The following is a 16,897-nucleotide window of genomic DNA, read 5'->3' as shown; positions in this document are numbered from 1 at the left end:
TCCTCTGCCTTGAGTGCCATGATGCCAGGGCCCAAACAAGCAGCCCTTCAAGCAGCCAAAAGTGATGGCACAAGGTGATGCTGCAGTGGATGGAGCGGTGCTAAGGGTGCCATGACCTTCCTGAAGAAGTGTCCTGAGAAGGACAGCTCAGGGGCACAGGCACTTGTCCTTTGCTTGTCACTATTGTGCCAAGGATGACACAGGAACAGGCAGGAGGCAGGATTGTAGAAAGAGCAAAGGAGGCTTTATTCAAGAGAACCACAGGGTTTTTATAGAGTGATATGATAGATTCTGTTTGACTGGCTAGTCAACAAAAGCACCTTCCTCATACATTGTCCTTGAGAAGAACAAAGAGACAAAGTAGAAAAACACCACCTGCAGATTGCTTATACTTTACAAGTTACCACATCCTTACAACTCCCTAAAAATTCTCCCAAGCCGCTGTGAGAAGCGCTTCCCGTTTCTCTCTCTCTGTCCCATGGCATCCACATTTGCTCACACTGGCTAGCTGTTCAATTCTTCCAAGGGGGAAGAGATGAGAGCCTTGTATGGTGTTCCACAGAGAACAAACCTTTATTGTGACCAGGACACTCTACCAAAGATGCCAAGCACAAGAGCTCCAAGGGGGCAGGGAAAACAAGAGTTTATATGGGAAAGGCAGGGGGTGGGACAAAACCCTGGGACCAATGGGATGAGGGTGCAGGGGCAGAGCAGAGGAGAAGTGTCAGAACCCAGGAAATTCCTCTGACTGCCCAGGAGGACTCAAGCCCCTGCCCTGGGGGGCTCAGAGACCTTGGCACAGAGCCCAAGACACCTGTGACCTTGATTTTGACCCATGGAGCAAATTACCACCTTTATATGAAGAATTACAAGTCAAGAGAGTTTAATTAGAATAATAGTTACTTTGTCACGGGGTGAAAAATAGATTTTTGGGCTTTTTAGAATGGGGGTTCAGGAGGCAAGATGGAGGAATCTGGACATGTCCAGTCTTTCTCCTTCTTCTTCTTCTTGGCCTCCATCTTCTGCTGTGATGGCACTTTTGGATTAGTTTAAGGTAGAAGCTCACTGTCTAACATAGGTGATAGGTATTGAGAAGTTATAGTAAATAATGTACACGTAGTTTTTAGTATAAAAAGATAACACCACCCCAAGGTGGTCAGCGTGCCTCAACCCAACCTGCCAGACAGATCTACAGTGAGTCAGAAAAAGAATGTGTTAGATAAGAAACAATAAAGAACCTTGAGATTGAGAACAGAAAAATCCTGACTCCTCCTTCGACTGCTGGGCTGGGAAAAAGAAGCTTGTACGTATCTCAGAGTCACTCTGACCAGCAGAGATCCTGAGAGGGAAGAACCAATGGGGTAGAAGAAATTAACATAGGGTCATGAAGGCCTCTGGGGGCTCACCCTAACCACAAAGGGCAGCAGGTCTTCCCTTTGCTGGTTCTCCAGCTCCCACAGTAAATATAGTATGACCTGTGTTGGGAGGGGGAGACACAAGCAGCTCTGCCCCATCATTCCCTTATCCCACACCCACTGCACCTTCATACTCCCAGATTGGTGCCCTTAGGGTTCACTGGTGCTTCCTTTTTTCCCAGGATGAGGAAAGACTGCAACTTAATGCAAAAACCAATTTGCAGCATCACTGGCACAATTAAGTGCAGTGGTCAATGGATTTTAAGAATCCAATCTAATGGATTTTAAGAAGCCTGGTGCTTGGCTGATGTATGTGCCCCGTCATGCTGCTGTTTCTCGTGCAGCATCACAGAGGGAGAGGTGTCATCACTATTCCCACCTATGGGCACAGCTGGCAGTCTGTCCCATGGGCTTCATTCTCAAGGAATTGTAATTTTGTGTTAAACTTTCATTTTTATCATAAACACTTATCCCATTGCTCCAGTGTTGGAGGAAGCAATGTAACCGCACTGAATTCCAAATTATCCCAGGCAATCTACAATGATAATTTTTTGCAAGTTGTTTTTTGCAAAGCTTATCTCTGAAAATAACAGACAATGGGCAGAAGTTACTGCCTAGTTGTAAGAGTCTCCCAGTTTTATGTCAGCAGCAGAAACCTGTCTTGATTGGTTTTACCATGCAGATTCTGAGCTCCAAAATCCTTAATGTCAAGATCATATCAAAGGTTCCTTCTTTTCAAATCCAAATAATGCACTAAATATTCAAGCCAAAATGTACAAAGACAGATTTACTTTTAGGATTAACAGGAATAAAATAAAGTGAAGGAATAAATCCAGATTTATGAAGCAAATCTGTGCCAAGCAGAAGTGAAAGTGTAAAACCAAAGGCAGTGATCAATAAAAGTGCTGATGATACACTACATTCTGTGTGCAAGTTTTCAGTAGGGTAGTGGGATTCCTCAGGTTCAGCTGAGCCCTTTGGAGCCTTGTGCAAGTGTGTGTAAGGCCAGTTTTATAGTCCTGTATGATTCCAGGGTCTGCAGGAGCTCTGGCTGTCCCTAAGGCTTTTGTTCACCTCTTACTCCCCTGATTTTGTAAAATGGCATAAAGCAACATTAGCCTTGTCCTAATATAATTAATTACCTCTTAAGTCATACCAGAGAATCCAAGGCAGGGTAGTCTTTCACAGCGAAGTATTGCTTAATTTTTTGACAATATACACACTGGGCACTATTTACTTTGGGACTGTAAAAGTTAACACTCCTCCACTCAGGACTGAAAGAACCCGTTTCTGATACCACACTGGAACACAGCTCCTCATGTCACACATGAATGAACCAAACAGGAGATGTAATTGCATCAATAAGCCAAAGATAGGCCACATTTATCTACTGCACATCAGGAGCTTAAATGCTTGTTGAAGTCTGAGCATCCCTTGGTTCCCTCAAAACTCCTTCTTGCTGGCTGGAGGGGCAGTGTCCATGTCAGGAGTGCTGCTGTCTGCTACCCTCCATTTTATTGAAACAAGTGTCTTGTAGGACTGCATGCTTGAGTCCACCCGGGAATTAGCCCCAGTCTCTAACAATCTCTTTACAAAATATTTAGGCTTTAATAAAGCTGATCAGAATACTCTGCAAGTGTATTCACTGCTCCCATCAACTGTATGTTGAATTCATCTCCAAGAAAAGCACGTAGCTTGCAGTAAAATATCAATCCTATCCTTCCTGCCAATAGTCAGGCACTATTTTGTCTAAATCCTGTACAAATCCCCAAGCTTTTCCATGCCATTCATTTTTTCTTTTGACTGTATAAGGCAACGCTGCTCAAACACGATTCTGCAAAAGCTAAGGAAGAGGGGAGATGGTAAGAACTGAATGTTAAGTGGTTTTAATGCTCTTTTAAAATTCACTTCCCCAGCTACTCTCTGTATGGCTTATTTACTGAGCAGTTTCTAATGTGCAGAACACCTGGGTCCTGTACACAGCACAGATAAATCACCATGTTTTAGGGAGCTGTAAGAAGATCAAAGAGGGAAAATGCTGGTCATTAGGAAAGAAACAGGTTCAGTACAGTTTATTTTTTTAAGCATGATGCTGTGATAAATGACTGGAATATTTCCAGAGTGAAAGAAATCAAGCAGACATCTAGAATTACAGGTAATGGTGTGCATGGAGGCTTCCACATGATTAGGGTATTCTTTTGCCTCATAAACGAAGGAAAATATGTTAAAATGAAGTACTATAAAATGATGATTTATGAGACGTTAGGAAGAGATTCTTGAGCTTTGACTTTAAAATGGTATTTTTATATCCACCAAGATTTCATTTTAATCTATCTTTATAATAGATTAGATTTATTGGAGCCCAGGTTTAAAAATGCTTGGCAAACTAGACCTTTAGGTGCAACAACTCATAGAGATATTTTATCAAGTTTTCAGGTAAAAGACCTAACAGTTCATCTCTGCAGGTGGGACCACCAAATACTTCTCCCACCTGTTTGTGCTTCAAGGTGACAGAAGGGCATCTCACCTTCTGCCCACCTGAGAAATTCCAGGTGCAGCTGCTATAAAAACTGTGGGCATCCTTCTCCTGACATAAGGAGCAGGATCTGTTGTACAGGGCTCTGGGAAATGAAAAAGCTGAGAAAAACCTGATTGCCTTGGTTAGAGCCTGTCCAGGGGAAAGGACTGGAGGGAGGAGATGAAAGAGCAGCATCTCACGCTGGACTGATGGGAGCACAGCTGAATGGCTCCAGGTCAGCTAATATTCAAAAATAAGGAGGATTTAAATAAACCAGGTAAGTGGATTAGTGTTCACTGTTGCAGATGCCAGTACTAGAGCAGAAATACCTCTTGAGTAGTTCAGGGGCTGGACCCCATCTGGATGCACAACTCAGGTGAGATTAAATGTGAAGAAGGGAATAATCCACCTTACAAACAGCTCCCAGTGAACCTTGTGGAAGTTGTAAAGAGAAGAAGTGGCTGGTTGGATGGTGGTGCTGACATCCCTGGTTAAAAACCCCAAACCCCACAAATTAGCTTGTGTTAGCCAGTTTGCTTTCACAGGAATCCTCCTAACCAAGGGACAGAAAGATGTTATCACTTGAGTAGGCATGCAAAGCCACAGGTATGGCTGAGGGTGTTGAAACTCTTCCATTGAAAAACGTTCTTTTTCAGTTACCTATAATTGAAATTTTCCAGGCTGAAACTTTAGGTCTAATCATAGCCCAAGGGTGAAGTAAAAACATTTCATTGGTAGCTGCTGAGTGCTCAAAATCAGGTCAGTCATTTAGATGTCTTAATATGTACCTAAGAACTGATTTTAAATACCTCTTTCTGAACATATTGGCCTTTCAGTCAATCTTTTTCATGTGCTTTCCAATGACTAATTTATGTCAATTTGCTCAGCTCCCCTGCATTTGAAATGCTCTTTCAGTTTATCCCTTCTCAATAATTTCTGTCTTTAGGACATCATGATTTTTCCATACTGAGAGCTAAAGCTGGGCAAAGAGGAATTTAAACCCATTACATTTTACAGTCAGGATATTCACCAGCTTCTGGGTTGTCCAAAGAGAGTTTTTAGGGCTAACCCATAGCCAAGTCATATATCTAATTCTGTTTCTGTAAACACAAGGCCTCCAGCCAACTGAATCTGACTCCAGAGAATGCAGAAAAACAGTGACTTGCTTTCAATGGCACTCCCACAGAAGCCCAGACTTTGGTGAACACCTGGAAATAATTAATCAATCACTTCTTTATTTTTAAAATTAATTAGTATATGATTTAATTTACTTGCCCTTCAAAGGAAAATTCAGTTCTTACTAAGTGCTAATGAATTATAATCAATGTATTGTGCACAGAAACTTTACACAGTAGGGATTTATGCTTCACCTGTACTAAATCCAGTTCCTTTTTACATTTTTCCTGCCAGAAAGTCTAATCATTAAATTGGGTTAAATAGTAATTGGAAGAAGGGGCAACTGAGATGAAGATGCAGAACATTCTCTGACACACAGAGATGCATGTACACATCTCTCTTTAACAAAACATAAGCACAGGTTCAATCCTTCAATCCAATCTGGATTTGTTACAAACTCCAATGCTGGAGTTTGTGACCCCAGCAAAATCTTCCACAGACAGACATACCAGACTGAGTGCAGCCTGCCTGATACACCCTTTATCTGCTGCATAAACACTGATGACTTTAATCACTTTGTTCTGCCCTTACACTTCATAGAAAAAAGCATCTCTCACTTGGAATGTGCTGGATATAAAGGATCTACTTCCATATGCACAGTAGTGGAGCACCCTCCAAGGTGCTCCCCAGAGATGTCAACTCTCCCCCAAGAGATCACAGTTAAGCATGCAAGACTTTAAGGGTAAAATTGCAACAGTTCTTTGCAGACAGTGGAAAGAGAAACTTGGCACAGACTGGAATAAGAGGATACCTTTAGAGTGTTGCATTGAAAATCCTGATATTCTTGAAATACGACTGTTCTCCCCCTTCCTGCAGCCTCCTGCCCCCCTTTTTCTGGAGACAGATGAACACTCAAAAAATTCAGTTTGCTCAAAGGCCATGTACAAACTGGGTTTGTGTGGACTGTTTTTCCTGGACAGTATCTCTCCTATGGTAACAGAAGACATATACTTTTAGATTAATGTGAGATTTGCAGTCTCACAGGAGGTTTTCTTTTTAATCTAAGCCCCTCAAGTGTAATTCCTCCACTGCCCCCAACTCTTATAATGAAAATCCCTTTCGTGTTCCCATCCTACCTCTTTTCCTTTAAAAAAAATGATAAAGAGGACTCACTTACAACAAAAATACTAGATCTTCATAGCAGCAGAGATGGATGTGCTTTGTTTTGAATACCATCACATTTTAGAACAATAACTATATCAATGTGTTTTCTAGATTTTAATCCCAGAAATATGAGGAGGGAAAAAAAAAAGCAGAAAAACTGCTAGTCAACTCTAATGGGACTCAAAATCCTTGTTTTGGTGCAGTCAAAGGGAGCTGACATTTGAAAGACCTAAATTTTCATAGCAGGACAGAATGGTTTAAACGATGCATTTTGGGAATATGCAGCTAGACTTCTTTGGTATAAATCTTTTACAGTAATTAAGTGGAAGGACTGGGAAAACATAATTTCCTTAAATGCTTTATGTCCTGTTCATTTAGTTGAAAATAAACTAGAGAAATGAGTATGTTCCAGAACCTGGAGGTATTAGCCTTGTTAACTCAGTGGGCAAACAATTTGAAAGCTGGAATTTGTTTCAGGAGCATCAGGTGCTTTCAGAAATACCAGGATTTTGTAAAAGTGCCATTTCTCAAGAAGCAGCACTTTTTTGTAACAGTACTATTTATTTTTAAAAACCCTCAAAAGCTGAAATTATAGAAAAAATTGAAGAATCAGAGAGTGGTTTGGGTTGGAAGGGATCTTGAAGGTCGTTTTATTCCAACCCCCCAGCAGGGACACCTTCCACCAGACCAGGCTGCTCAAAGTCCCATCCAAGCTGGCCTTGAACACTTCCAGGGATGGGGCATCCACAGCTTCTCTATGCAGCCTCTACCAATGCCTCACCACCCTCAGAGTAAAAATCTGAAAAGCTGAAAATCTACCAATGGAAATAAGGATTAAAACCATGGCCTGGTCCATGGTGGCCTTGCTGTTCAAAGTTCTTGTTTCTATTAAAAAAACGAAACAGGAAAATATGAAAACATGGTCTTAGCTTTTCTTTTTTTTTTTTTTAAACCTTGTACAGTTGTACAAACAAAATCTATGGAGGAGAGTTTGTCTCACTCCTTTTTCCCAACTAGATGCTTCCCATCTTTCTTATGAGGAGAGGTAGGACATCAAAGAGATAATGCACTTTGGATCTCTCAGGGCACTATCTCTTCTGTCAGCCTCTCAAGAGAAGAGGGGAAAACATTATATATACTCTTAATATATTATATGAAAAGTGAGATTTAGCACACAAAGATGATTTCTTCTCTAAGAAGAGACTTCTAATGCAACAATGTAAAAACCTGGAGGGCTAACAGGCATCTTCTTTGTTAGGAACAAACACTCAGAGCAACACCAATTTGTTGGGATCATCAGCTGACTGCAGATGGAAAAGGGAAATCCAAACCCAAGGCCTCACTGTGACCCTCACATTGTGAAACAGAGAAAATGGGGAGTCTTCCAGATACAGAATACATAAACAGGCTAAATGTCATCAAAACAAGAGAAATTAATGACAGGCAATCACCAACCAAGCTGGGATTGAATCCATCACTATTTTTGCCTTCCACTAGCCTTGCCACGACTTCAATTTGTGATGTATCAAAAGCAAAAGCCAGTGCTCCAGCAAAGGTTTGTGGTTCTTTCTTTTTCTTTGCAGCATCAATCAATCTGTTAAAGGAGCACTTAAATCAACCTGCACAAGGCTTTGAACTCATAATCAGGTAAGTATGTAGGCTGTCCAGCATGTGGCTTTGAACAAAAGGGCAGGATCTGACACCCTGTCACACTTATCTAGAAAAATGAGAAGAGAGTCAAGTAGCGATGCTGAATTAAACATTAAATCTTTTAAAATAAATAAGTTAATGGATGTTAATAATTATGTTATCTCAGTAAAATGCATGAAAATTTTCTATTAGTCTTTCTTGAAGGCCATACTGATGGATTGTATTTATTATAGATAGCATAACTCCTGTTTTGGATTACCAGTAGCAAACATTTTATATAGCACCCAGACTTCTTCCTGATGTACCCCCACAAAAATGCTAAAAAATGTAGACCAGCACAAGCAACTAATAGCGTGATTATTACAGAAATATCAAAAACAATACAGCTGTGCACTGGTTCCAATCTGTTGGTAAACCAACAACTCCACAGGAAAAATCTCAGCTTGAAACATTTAAATTAGATAATCTCTCTTGTTTCCTAAACACCCTGTCATTTGGTTCTGTGACACTTTTAAATATTTATTACAAACTAAATTATCCGAGTGCCCAGCACAGTCTGCACAAGATAAACATTACTTTCTGCCTCTCTATTATGACTTCATCTCCTCCTGTCTCCTCCTGATGTGTTTATAGCTATTGTGTTTTTCTTTTCCCGCATCAGGAGAGCACTGAGCAGGGAGCTGATATTGCTGAGATAGATGTTCTTGCTGAACTATATGCCTGTGAATCACCCCAGTGAGCCCAATCCTTTATTTTGGATATGTCATGTATGATATTTTAGTAGTAACTCTGTAACAAGAGGACTTACAAATTTGTGGCATCTCTCCTACCAGCACAACAGTTGGTACCAAGTACTTCATTACAAAGACTTTTGAAAATGAAAATCCAAGCATTTCCCTATTTCTGAATTGTTTAACTGTGATTTTGGCTATTTCCAGACAAAGGAAAAAAACCAGTTTCATGAAATGTCCTCTTGGGATGGGATAATTTAAAACACAATTTCCAATCTTTACCTTTATTCTCACTCAGCTCAACGTCTTCTGATGATAGGCTGGCTACAGCTGAAGGTTTTGTTTCATCTATAACAAAAGAAATGAAAGAGAAGCTATTCATTAAATAGAAAACTGATGAACCACTTTACTGAAAAAGAAGTGTTAGGCCTTATTGAGACAAGTTATTGGACCTGAATTTCATTTACTGGGCTTCCATCCATTCACTGCTCTTACTGATCATCTTCCCTAAGCAAGATGTAATCCAACATTCCAATACAGCCAGGTTAAATCTGTATTTCAATTTCTCATAATACAGAGAGAGGAACAGCTATTGGTTTCATGGGTATGCTGGTATCCTATTTGCTCTGAGATTAATTTTTTTCATTTAATCCATATATTTTGAGAAAAAACAATTAAGTCATTCTTAAATTGAATCGTGTCCATGAATCCCACTGGAATTCAAATTACTAGATGGAAATGCTTTCCTGAAAAGAGAAGCTTTCATGAATCAGGCCTGAAATTAGAAAGTCCCTTAAAATCTGCAGCTTGGAGTTTTTTAATAGTAGAGCACACAGGTAAAACTATTGTAGTTAAGAGATACAACTGGTACCTGAACTTAAATCAATAGTGAAAGTGAAAACATTTTATTTTCTTGCTAATTTTTATAGTTCTAAAAATCTTTATAATCTTTCATTGTAATTCCTAGACTTTAATTTCTTTCAAAAGACTTGTTGATGATTCTGGGAAAATATTTTCCTTATATAGCCATCTAGTACTTTTAACTAGATTGAAAGAAGAGCTCAGAACCACCTGCCATGCTGTTTTTCCATGTGTTAAGCTCATGATGACAGACTGGAGGCCAGACTTTTAAAAAACCCCAAACAGGTTAAAATTTTCAGTCTTTTCAGACTACTACTGTTTTCTCCACTACAACAGTTTTCTTTAAAATATATACTTTTCTTGATAATATCATGATATTTTTCACTATAATGAGAATATAAAATCTTTATGTAATGGACGAGGTAAGAATAGAGCATTAAAATTTTGTCCTACATTTTCTTTCACAATATCCAGCAAGTAAATGATTTGTCACACTCAGGAGAAGTTTATGCCTTTGGTTTAGAGAATACAAATAAAAACTTCAACATTTGGTGGGATTGCTCCTAACAGTGGTCACTCACAGTGTTTGGAATTCTAAGCATACAACTGTGCACCTTGGGAAATCAGGTCATTTTCTACTGCCAAGAAGGGGTGAAAAAGCAGCAGCCTCAAAGTTCCTGGTGATGCTTTGTCTCTGCAGTGCATAGAGCAGAAAACAGCAGAGGCTCACTAAGTGGATGTAACAATCTGGGCTAATTGTGGCCCTCCCTGTTCCTGTAAGCCAGGAGGGAAAATTGTTAAGCCAAATCATTTTTTTCCTGCAACACCACCTGCATGGTCAAGGAGGTGACTACTGGGCTATGAGTGGGCATGACATTATCTTCAGGCATGTACCTAAATCCCATCCCTAAAGTGTGACATTTTCTGGATCTGGGACCTCAAATGTCTGGATCTTTTATTTGACACTCTTCGTGAGAATAATGAAACATGAGTAGCAATACAAGATAGCAAAAGAATGTATATCAGGGCTCTGATAAACCAGCTCTGACAGCTCATGTTGCAACAAGTCATAACAAGCAGTTTTGAGAAAAGCACAATGCGTTTAAAACACCTACAGCAAAGTAGTAGTTTCAAGAGGCAAGTATTTCTTAATTCTCTTGGGGGAAAAAAAAAGAGTATTTTATTCAATCAAACTGAAATACTCACCCCATCAGAGTGACTATCACTGACAAGCACAGTGGGCTGTATTGGGCATCTGCAGATGCTATAATCAGGTTTAACAGGAACCTCAGCAACTGGAGCCGGGAGCTCCAGGCAGTGTTAGCTCTTAGGTGAGCTAGCAGTCAAGCAGTACTTGGTAAAGTTAAAAGCTCAAAATTGCTTGAAAAAAGACATGCCACAGTCTAGTCAGAGATTCAAAAGAGAATCTCAATTCACACAGAATAACTCATTCTTCTCCCTGGTCCCCTGGGCCTGTTTAAAATACAACTAGCATGAAAGTGGAAAAATCAGGGAAGGATACGTGGTTGCCCTCCAGCAGTTACAAAACACCACCATACCCTTATCTTGGGGAGGATAAAGTTTGCTGAGGTCCATGGGAATCTATTTTATCCTGTAATACTGTTTCCTTCTGGCTTCACCTTGCACTGCCTGCCCTGCATTAGGAGGCAGAAAAGGTGACAAAAAGGACATGAAACACAGAGGGAATTCAAGCAACATCAGATGTTAGCACTCAGCTGCAGAACAGGAAGGCAGGGAGAAAAGCTGCCCTTTTACCTACACGGTGGCCAATGCACAGGATGGGGAGAATTCCCTCATTCAGTGGCCTTCTCATTACCACAGTGCAGGAAGCAAATCAGGTAAGTCAGGAATCCAGGCCTTGTAAATTTATCTGCTGTGTTTGCTGAATGGCTGCCTTCAGCTCAAGGAATTCCAGAGAAAACCCTTTTACTCCCTCTGGTTTAAATATGTTTAAGGAACATTCTACATTACAATGGGAAAAAATCCTAATCACATGTAAAAACAGTGTGCTACATGTAATACTACAGTTAAAGAAATACTTAGAAATAAGGGAATAGACAGACATTTTGATTGCCACTTCAGGTCTTTTGGTAATTAATTCATTCTAGCTGTCTCTTGCAAGGAACAGAGTTGTGCCAACCATAAACAATCAGACAACAGAACAGAAAAAAAAAACAAACAGAAAAAAAAATCTCTTGTGAGCATGGAGGGACATATATTCCAACATACTGAACTCACTACAATTTATAAGTGTGTCACTTGCAAAACCCACCACTTGTGAACTCTGACATTCACCCACAGCATATGCAATATTTTTCTCTATGAATTTAAATCTTTATAACCATTATGACTTGTGCAGACAATTTTTTAAAACTTGAAAATACCCTTTAAAAATATTCAGGAGTTGAGTTTTCACTAGAAGGAGCCTGCTGCTTGCTTCCTCCTTCCCCAAATTTCTTTCCCTCATTCCTATTCTATGCAGAAGGGAAAAAAAAATATTCCTTGTGAGAGAATTAGCAAGATTAGTCGCCTTAAAGGGAGAATGTAGAGCTGGAAAACTGGAGAGGGGTCTGCATTCCTGCACTGCAACACATTCATTCATAAGCAATGAAGATTCAGCCTCTAATGGGAGAATTGCTCAAGACCTGGGCTAATCTGGTGAATATGTACAAACATTCCCCTTCAAAAGCACTGACTAAGATTATTGTTCACCAGAGTGGATAAAACCTAGGACAGGCCTTTGAGGGTCTGGGCACAAACCTGCTTCTTGGCTCTGTGTCTTACTTTCATCGCTGTTTTGCTTATCCGCTGTGCCATTGCCACCTATTGAGAAAAACACATAAAAATTATTTATGATATATCTTTTTATTGGTACCTGGAGCACTGCAATATTAATTGTAACCAATTTAGCATAAACTGCTAATTTACAGCAAAGCCCTGTGATAAAAAAGGAGAGATGTAAAGGTAAGCTGAAAAAAACCTGCCAACAGGACCAGTTCCATTTAAACCAGTCATGATTTTTATCTCAAGATGAGGATTATAGATTTTTATCTCAATAGGCTCACTGGAAATAACAATACCAAATAGAGGGACGTTTCCCTAAACACAGTCCACAATAAATGAAATTGTTGCTTGAAGTTCTATGTATTTTATAAAGAGGTTTTTTCCTAGGGTTATTTTCCTGCTGTAACATTTCAACAGAATTCTTGGGCTGTGTTTCTGACCTGCAGAACTTACTACCATGCCTGTGGAAGGTAAGAATCAACTGAATTGAATTTTAAAGCAAAAGCCACAATGCAACTTAACAAAAAGTATAAAAATGCATCACAAATGGCTGTAATGAAGATAGCACATCAAACCAAAGTAAGGTTGCTAGGACTGAATGAATTTTCCCCCTTTTTACAATCACATTCATTCCAAATTTTCTTCACTACTTCACATTCATTACCCACTTTCTACCCTCCAGTCTCTTTTGGAAGGCAGGCATCAAACAGCAAATAACCACTGAGAATGGGAAATACCCTGAAAAATATCTGTGGGTCTCTTAAACTTTGCTTCCCCTGGTTAGAAATATAGCAGGAATTCTCTGTTTTCAGTGATGGAAAAGGCTCTTTTAGCTTCATAATAACATGATAGGCTGCAGAGCTGCATGCAGGATTGGATGCCATGGCCACACTCCCTGCTTTGCAGCAGCACAACAACAGCTGAGCACCAGCCTTAATGAGGTATTTGAAAAGTTGACTGCTGAGCATATACATTGTGAGAAGGGAAATTCATTCCCAGGCCTGAAAATGTCCTGATAATGATACACAATTTTTTTTTTTTTTTTGCTGTGATCTTTGCTGGCTGCTGGGTTTTCTGATTACAGCTTCTCTAAAACAACACAGCTGAAGTTCCTTGTGTCAGTCACCTTGCTTTTCCTTAACACATGGAACCTGGTGATGGGAATAGCAGTGGTCCAAAAGTGATTAGGTGGATGGAAGGAAAACAGAGAGAGCACATATTTTCCACGGGCAGATGCACATCTGGTGGCACGCTGCACCCAGCTGATATTTAAAGGCTGAGGTAGGATGCTTTCCCTCTCTCCAGCAGGCAGTTCTTCCTGGCATCCAGCAGATGGGACTAGTGGAGAATTATTTCCAAGGCTGGCCCTGCACAGAGCTGCTCTCAGGAGAGGAGATGGAGCAAGAGCTTGACAGCCCTCACCTGAGAGAGGAGAGAGGTGGGCAGGGTGCAGCTGATGGCCATCAGTGGGGACCTGGGCTCCCTGCCCTCCTGGGAACTCCTTGTGTGAATTCTAACCTCAATGGATGCCTTGCCATAGTGATTTCTTAGCACACTAGTGAGCTCTAACCTGTAAAATATTGTGTTATGTGGATGACCAAAATGGACTGACAGAAGCTGCAGGGTTTTTCTTTCCCTGACTTGAAATCAAAAGGTGTTGGTTTCAAAGTCACTGTTCTGCCTGTCCACACACAACAGGAGGACCACATGGGAAAAAACCCCAGAAAGTTAGCTTAACTTTTATCTCCCCCACCCCTTTTCTCTTAAAACACAGGCTTGGTGCCATCCAGCTATGCAGCAAGCAATGCATAAATAAAGACAATCCTGTAATAGCAGTGCAGTAGCACTGGAAAAATCTTTACCAATAGGTCAGACCAAAAGAGATTATTGCATCACTGTAAAATGAACAGTGCCAAAGCTTCAAGGATTCAATTATGGTCAAGTGTGACATTTTTCACTCTATGGAGAAAGAACTTCACAACCAGAAAAAGCAGGTCAGGCATAAATGTAACTACTGATATATAAATGAAATTAATTCTAGCCATTACCTTACTGCATTCACAATTTAAAACTCCATTTCCAGATGATACTTGTTTCTACATCCATTATTATGACTATGAGCACAACTTATTTATGACTAAAACCAGATATTTCAGGAGTTCATTCATATTTATTGCCAAGGGACTATATCTCTTGCTTAAGTCACTCAGAGAAAACTTAAACTACAAGAGAAAGTTTAAATGATCATCTGGTTTGGTAGATTATCAAGTAAACCATATTTCTCAATTCTAAATGTATTATTTCACTGGACAGTCACTGTTTAGAGTTGGTCTCATAGAACCTAAATTACAATATTCTCAACATGTTTTCACTTCATTTTGTTCCTTTAGAGAGAAAAATGTGAAAGGCTTTAAGCAGAAGCTTCACCTCTTGCACTCTGACCCAATCCAATAGACTGACTGGATCATGACATGAAAATTCACCTTGATCAGTGTACTGACAGTAAGGGTTGTGCCTGGCAAGTGACTTTGGCAGAAATAGTGAAAAGGAAATGCTAAAAATTAAGGCTGGACAAGTGATGCTCAAATAAATGACTTGCAGAAGGAATGGTTAAGCTCTGCCTGGCCTGGAGTTATCTATTTATCTTGTGAGAAAGGGTGGAAGCAGAGCATGAATACGCTGACAGGAAAGCAAACTATAGAGTGGAGAAGTAACTAATCCCAAAGTCTTTGACAAACAGGTTTTTCCACTTTTAAAAAATCCTTCTAATGAGTCTCTCACTGAGTGCCTCTGACTGATGAAGAGTCTTTCTGCACTTACTGCTCTTCACTGGAACTGGGAGCAGAGCAAACAGAAAGGCTTTAAGGAGCACGTCCTCAAGGCAAAGAGCTGGAAATATATTTCACAATTTACAATTTTTCCATCATATTTTTATTCACCCCTGGCTCTCCTTTTCTCCAGGCAGAAAAGCCAGAGCCAGTACACATTTTCCTTGAGTCTTCCCCACGACATTATTTATAATAAAAATGTCTTTTCCACTGGATGGCTTCTGCAGTATCTGCCATCCTTCTTTTCCCACTACTGCAGCAATCAGTGATTGTATTTCCTTTAGGTGAAAGCTGTCCTCACAATATTTGCTTTCCTATAACACTGGTAATTGAACAGCAATCTGTCACTCACTCCAAAGGAGATACAAAAAGTGGCAAATGACACGTCGTGTCATTTTAGGCCAGAAAATGTAAATGATTTTGAGCCACATCACAAGACAAATGGGAACATCTGTTTATTTTCCCCCTGGCATGACAGTCAGTTCTAAAAAATAGAAGTTTGAGGATTACAGTAGTACTGTACAAACAAAATAAGCACATCAGACACTAAAATACCTCCTTCTGCCCATATATTCTGCTTTCTCTTGCCAAGTTGGCTACTGCCTGATAGGTTCTTGCTGTCTTCTCTTGGCATTTTCTTTGAGGTCATCAAGAAAATCCATTCCCCTTGCCCCTCCCCAAATGTTCTATTTGGTAGAAAAGAGGCTAAACAAGGATCAATCAGCATGCTCAGCAAGCTGGCAGAGTAAGTGGCACTTCTAACTCCAGCAGAAAAGAGGATTCTCCAGGAGTGCCTGCCCACTTGCTGCTATGGAGAGGTATTTAGCATGCCTAGTGAGGTGCCAGCTGCAGTGGCAGCCCCCACATGAAGCAGATAATATGATAAATAATAAGCCAGCCATCAGACAGGAGAGGGCTGGGACAAGATCCTGATGAAAGGTCAGGGAACAAACCCTTGGAGCAGGTTTCAGCATTCTTCACATTTTCTCTGTAAGAGCCTGGAAACATGTGGCTTCTCACATCTTCCACTGTTCTTGTGACAAACATGGTAAGTCACAAATATTAATAGCCTGCTGGCCTCTTGGCTCTTCCCATTTCAGAGCTGAGCAAGTGCTGTGTCTGCTCACACACCTACTCCTCTCCAGCAGCACCTTCCTTCACAAGCAGCTGGTGACATACTTAGAGATGAGGCTAAAGTCAGTGCCCCAAAAACTGCTGCAAAAAGGCATTTTCCACAAGAAAACAGAATTGCAGATACTGTATTTTTTTTTTGTTTGTTTGTTTCAAGGAAGAAATTCTGCATAACCAGTACAAACCAGTCCATTTCTACCCCTCCAACACAGAATCACAGAATATCCTGATCTGGAAAGGATCCACAAGGATCATCTAGTCCAACTCATGAACACAGAGGCTATTAATAATAGAATTGCTTTTTCTACAGAGAAAGCTTTATTTATATCATCCATAGGGTGTCAGTGTTCAGAATAAGAGGTTTTTCCAAACCTCTTCTTCCGTCCTGGGGTAGAAATAAAAGTGACAAAGGGCCAATACTCGAGGCTTTCATCTTAATTTGTGCAAGTGCCACATCCTGGGACACCAGGTTGGATCCTGTTACATCTCTGAATGGCTCTGCCATGCAAGTTCAGGAGCATCCTCTGCTTTTCTGCATGGCCAGTGACTTTGGCATCCCCCCACTGGTCTGACCTGTGCTTCTTTCTTGTAAAACAAATACAAGCACAACCAAAATCTGTCAGGCAAAGGGGTGCCAGTTTTGAACTGTCCTTATTACAGCACAGAAATACTGCCATG

At 40.4% G+C, this 16,897-nt stretch overlaps 1 protein-coding gene across 4 annotated transcripts in view; it reads right to left on the bottom strand.

The window, feature by feature from the left end:
* MACROD2 (mono-ADP ribosylhydrolase 2) overlaps positions 1 to 16,897 on the bottom strand; it is an 851,553-nt gene that overhangs the window by 38,889 nt on the left and 795,767 nt on the right. For all 4 annotated transcript variants that reach the window (XM_077176111.1, XM_077176112.1, XM_054629913.2 and 1 more), the window contains 2 exons: positions 12,237 to 12,299; positions 8,877 to 8,942 (listed from right to left, as the gene is read on the bottom strand). In XM_077176111.1, the coding sequence (XP_077032226.1) occupies positions 8,877 to 8,942; positions 12,237 to 12,299 (129 nt within the window). The remainder of the gene's footprint in view (positions 1 to 8,876; positions 8,943 to 12,236; positions 12,300 to 16,897) is intronic.

This window comes from Agelaius phoeniceus, chromosome 3, assembly GCF_051311805.1.
Source record: "Agelaius phoeniceus isolate bAgePho1 chromosome 3, bAgePho1.hap1, whole genome shotgun sequence".
Classification (NCBI taxonomy): Eukaryota; Metazoa; Chordata; class Aves; order Passeriformes; family Icteridae; genus Agelaius; species Agelaius phoeniceus.
The sequence above is the reverse complement of the archived record's forward strand: the minus strand, read 5'-3'. Positions and strand labels throughout refer to the sequence as shown.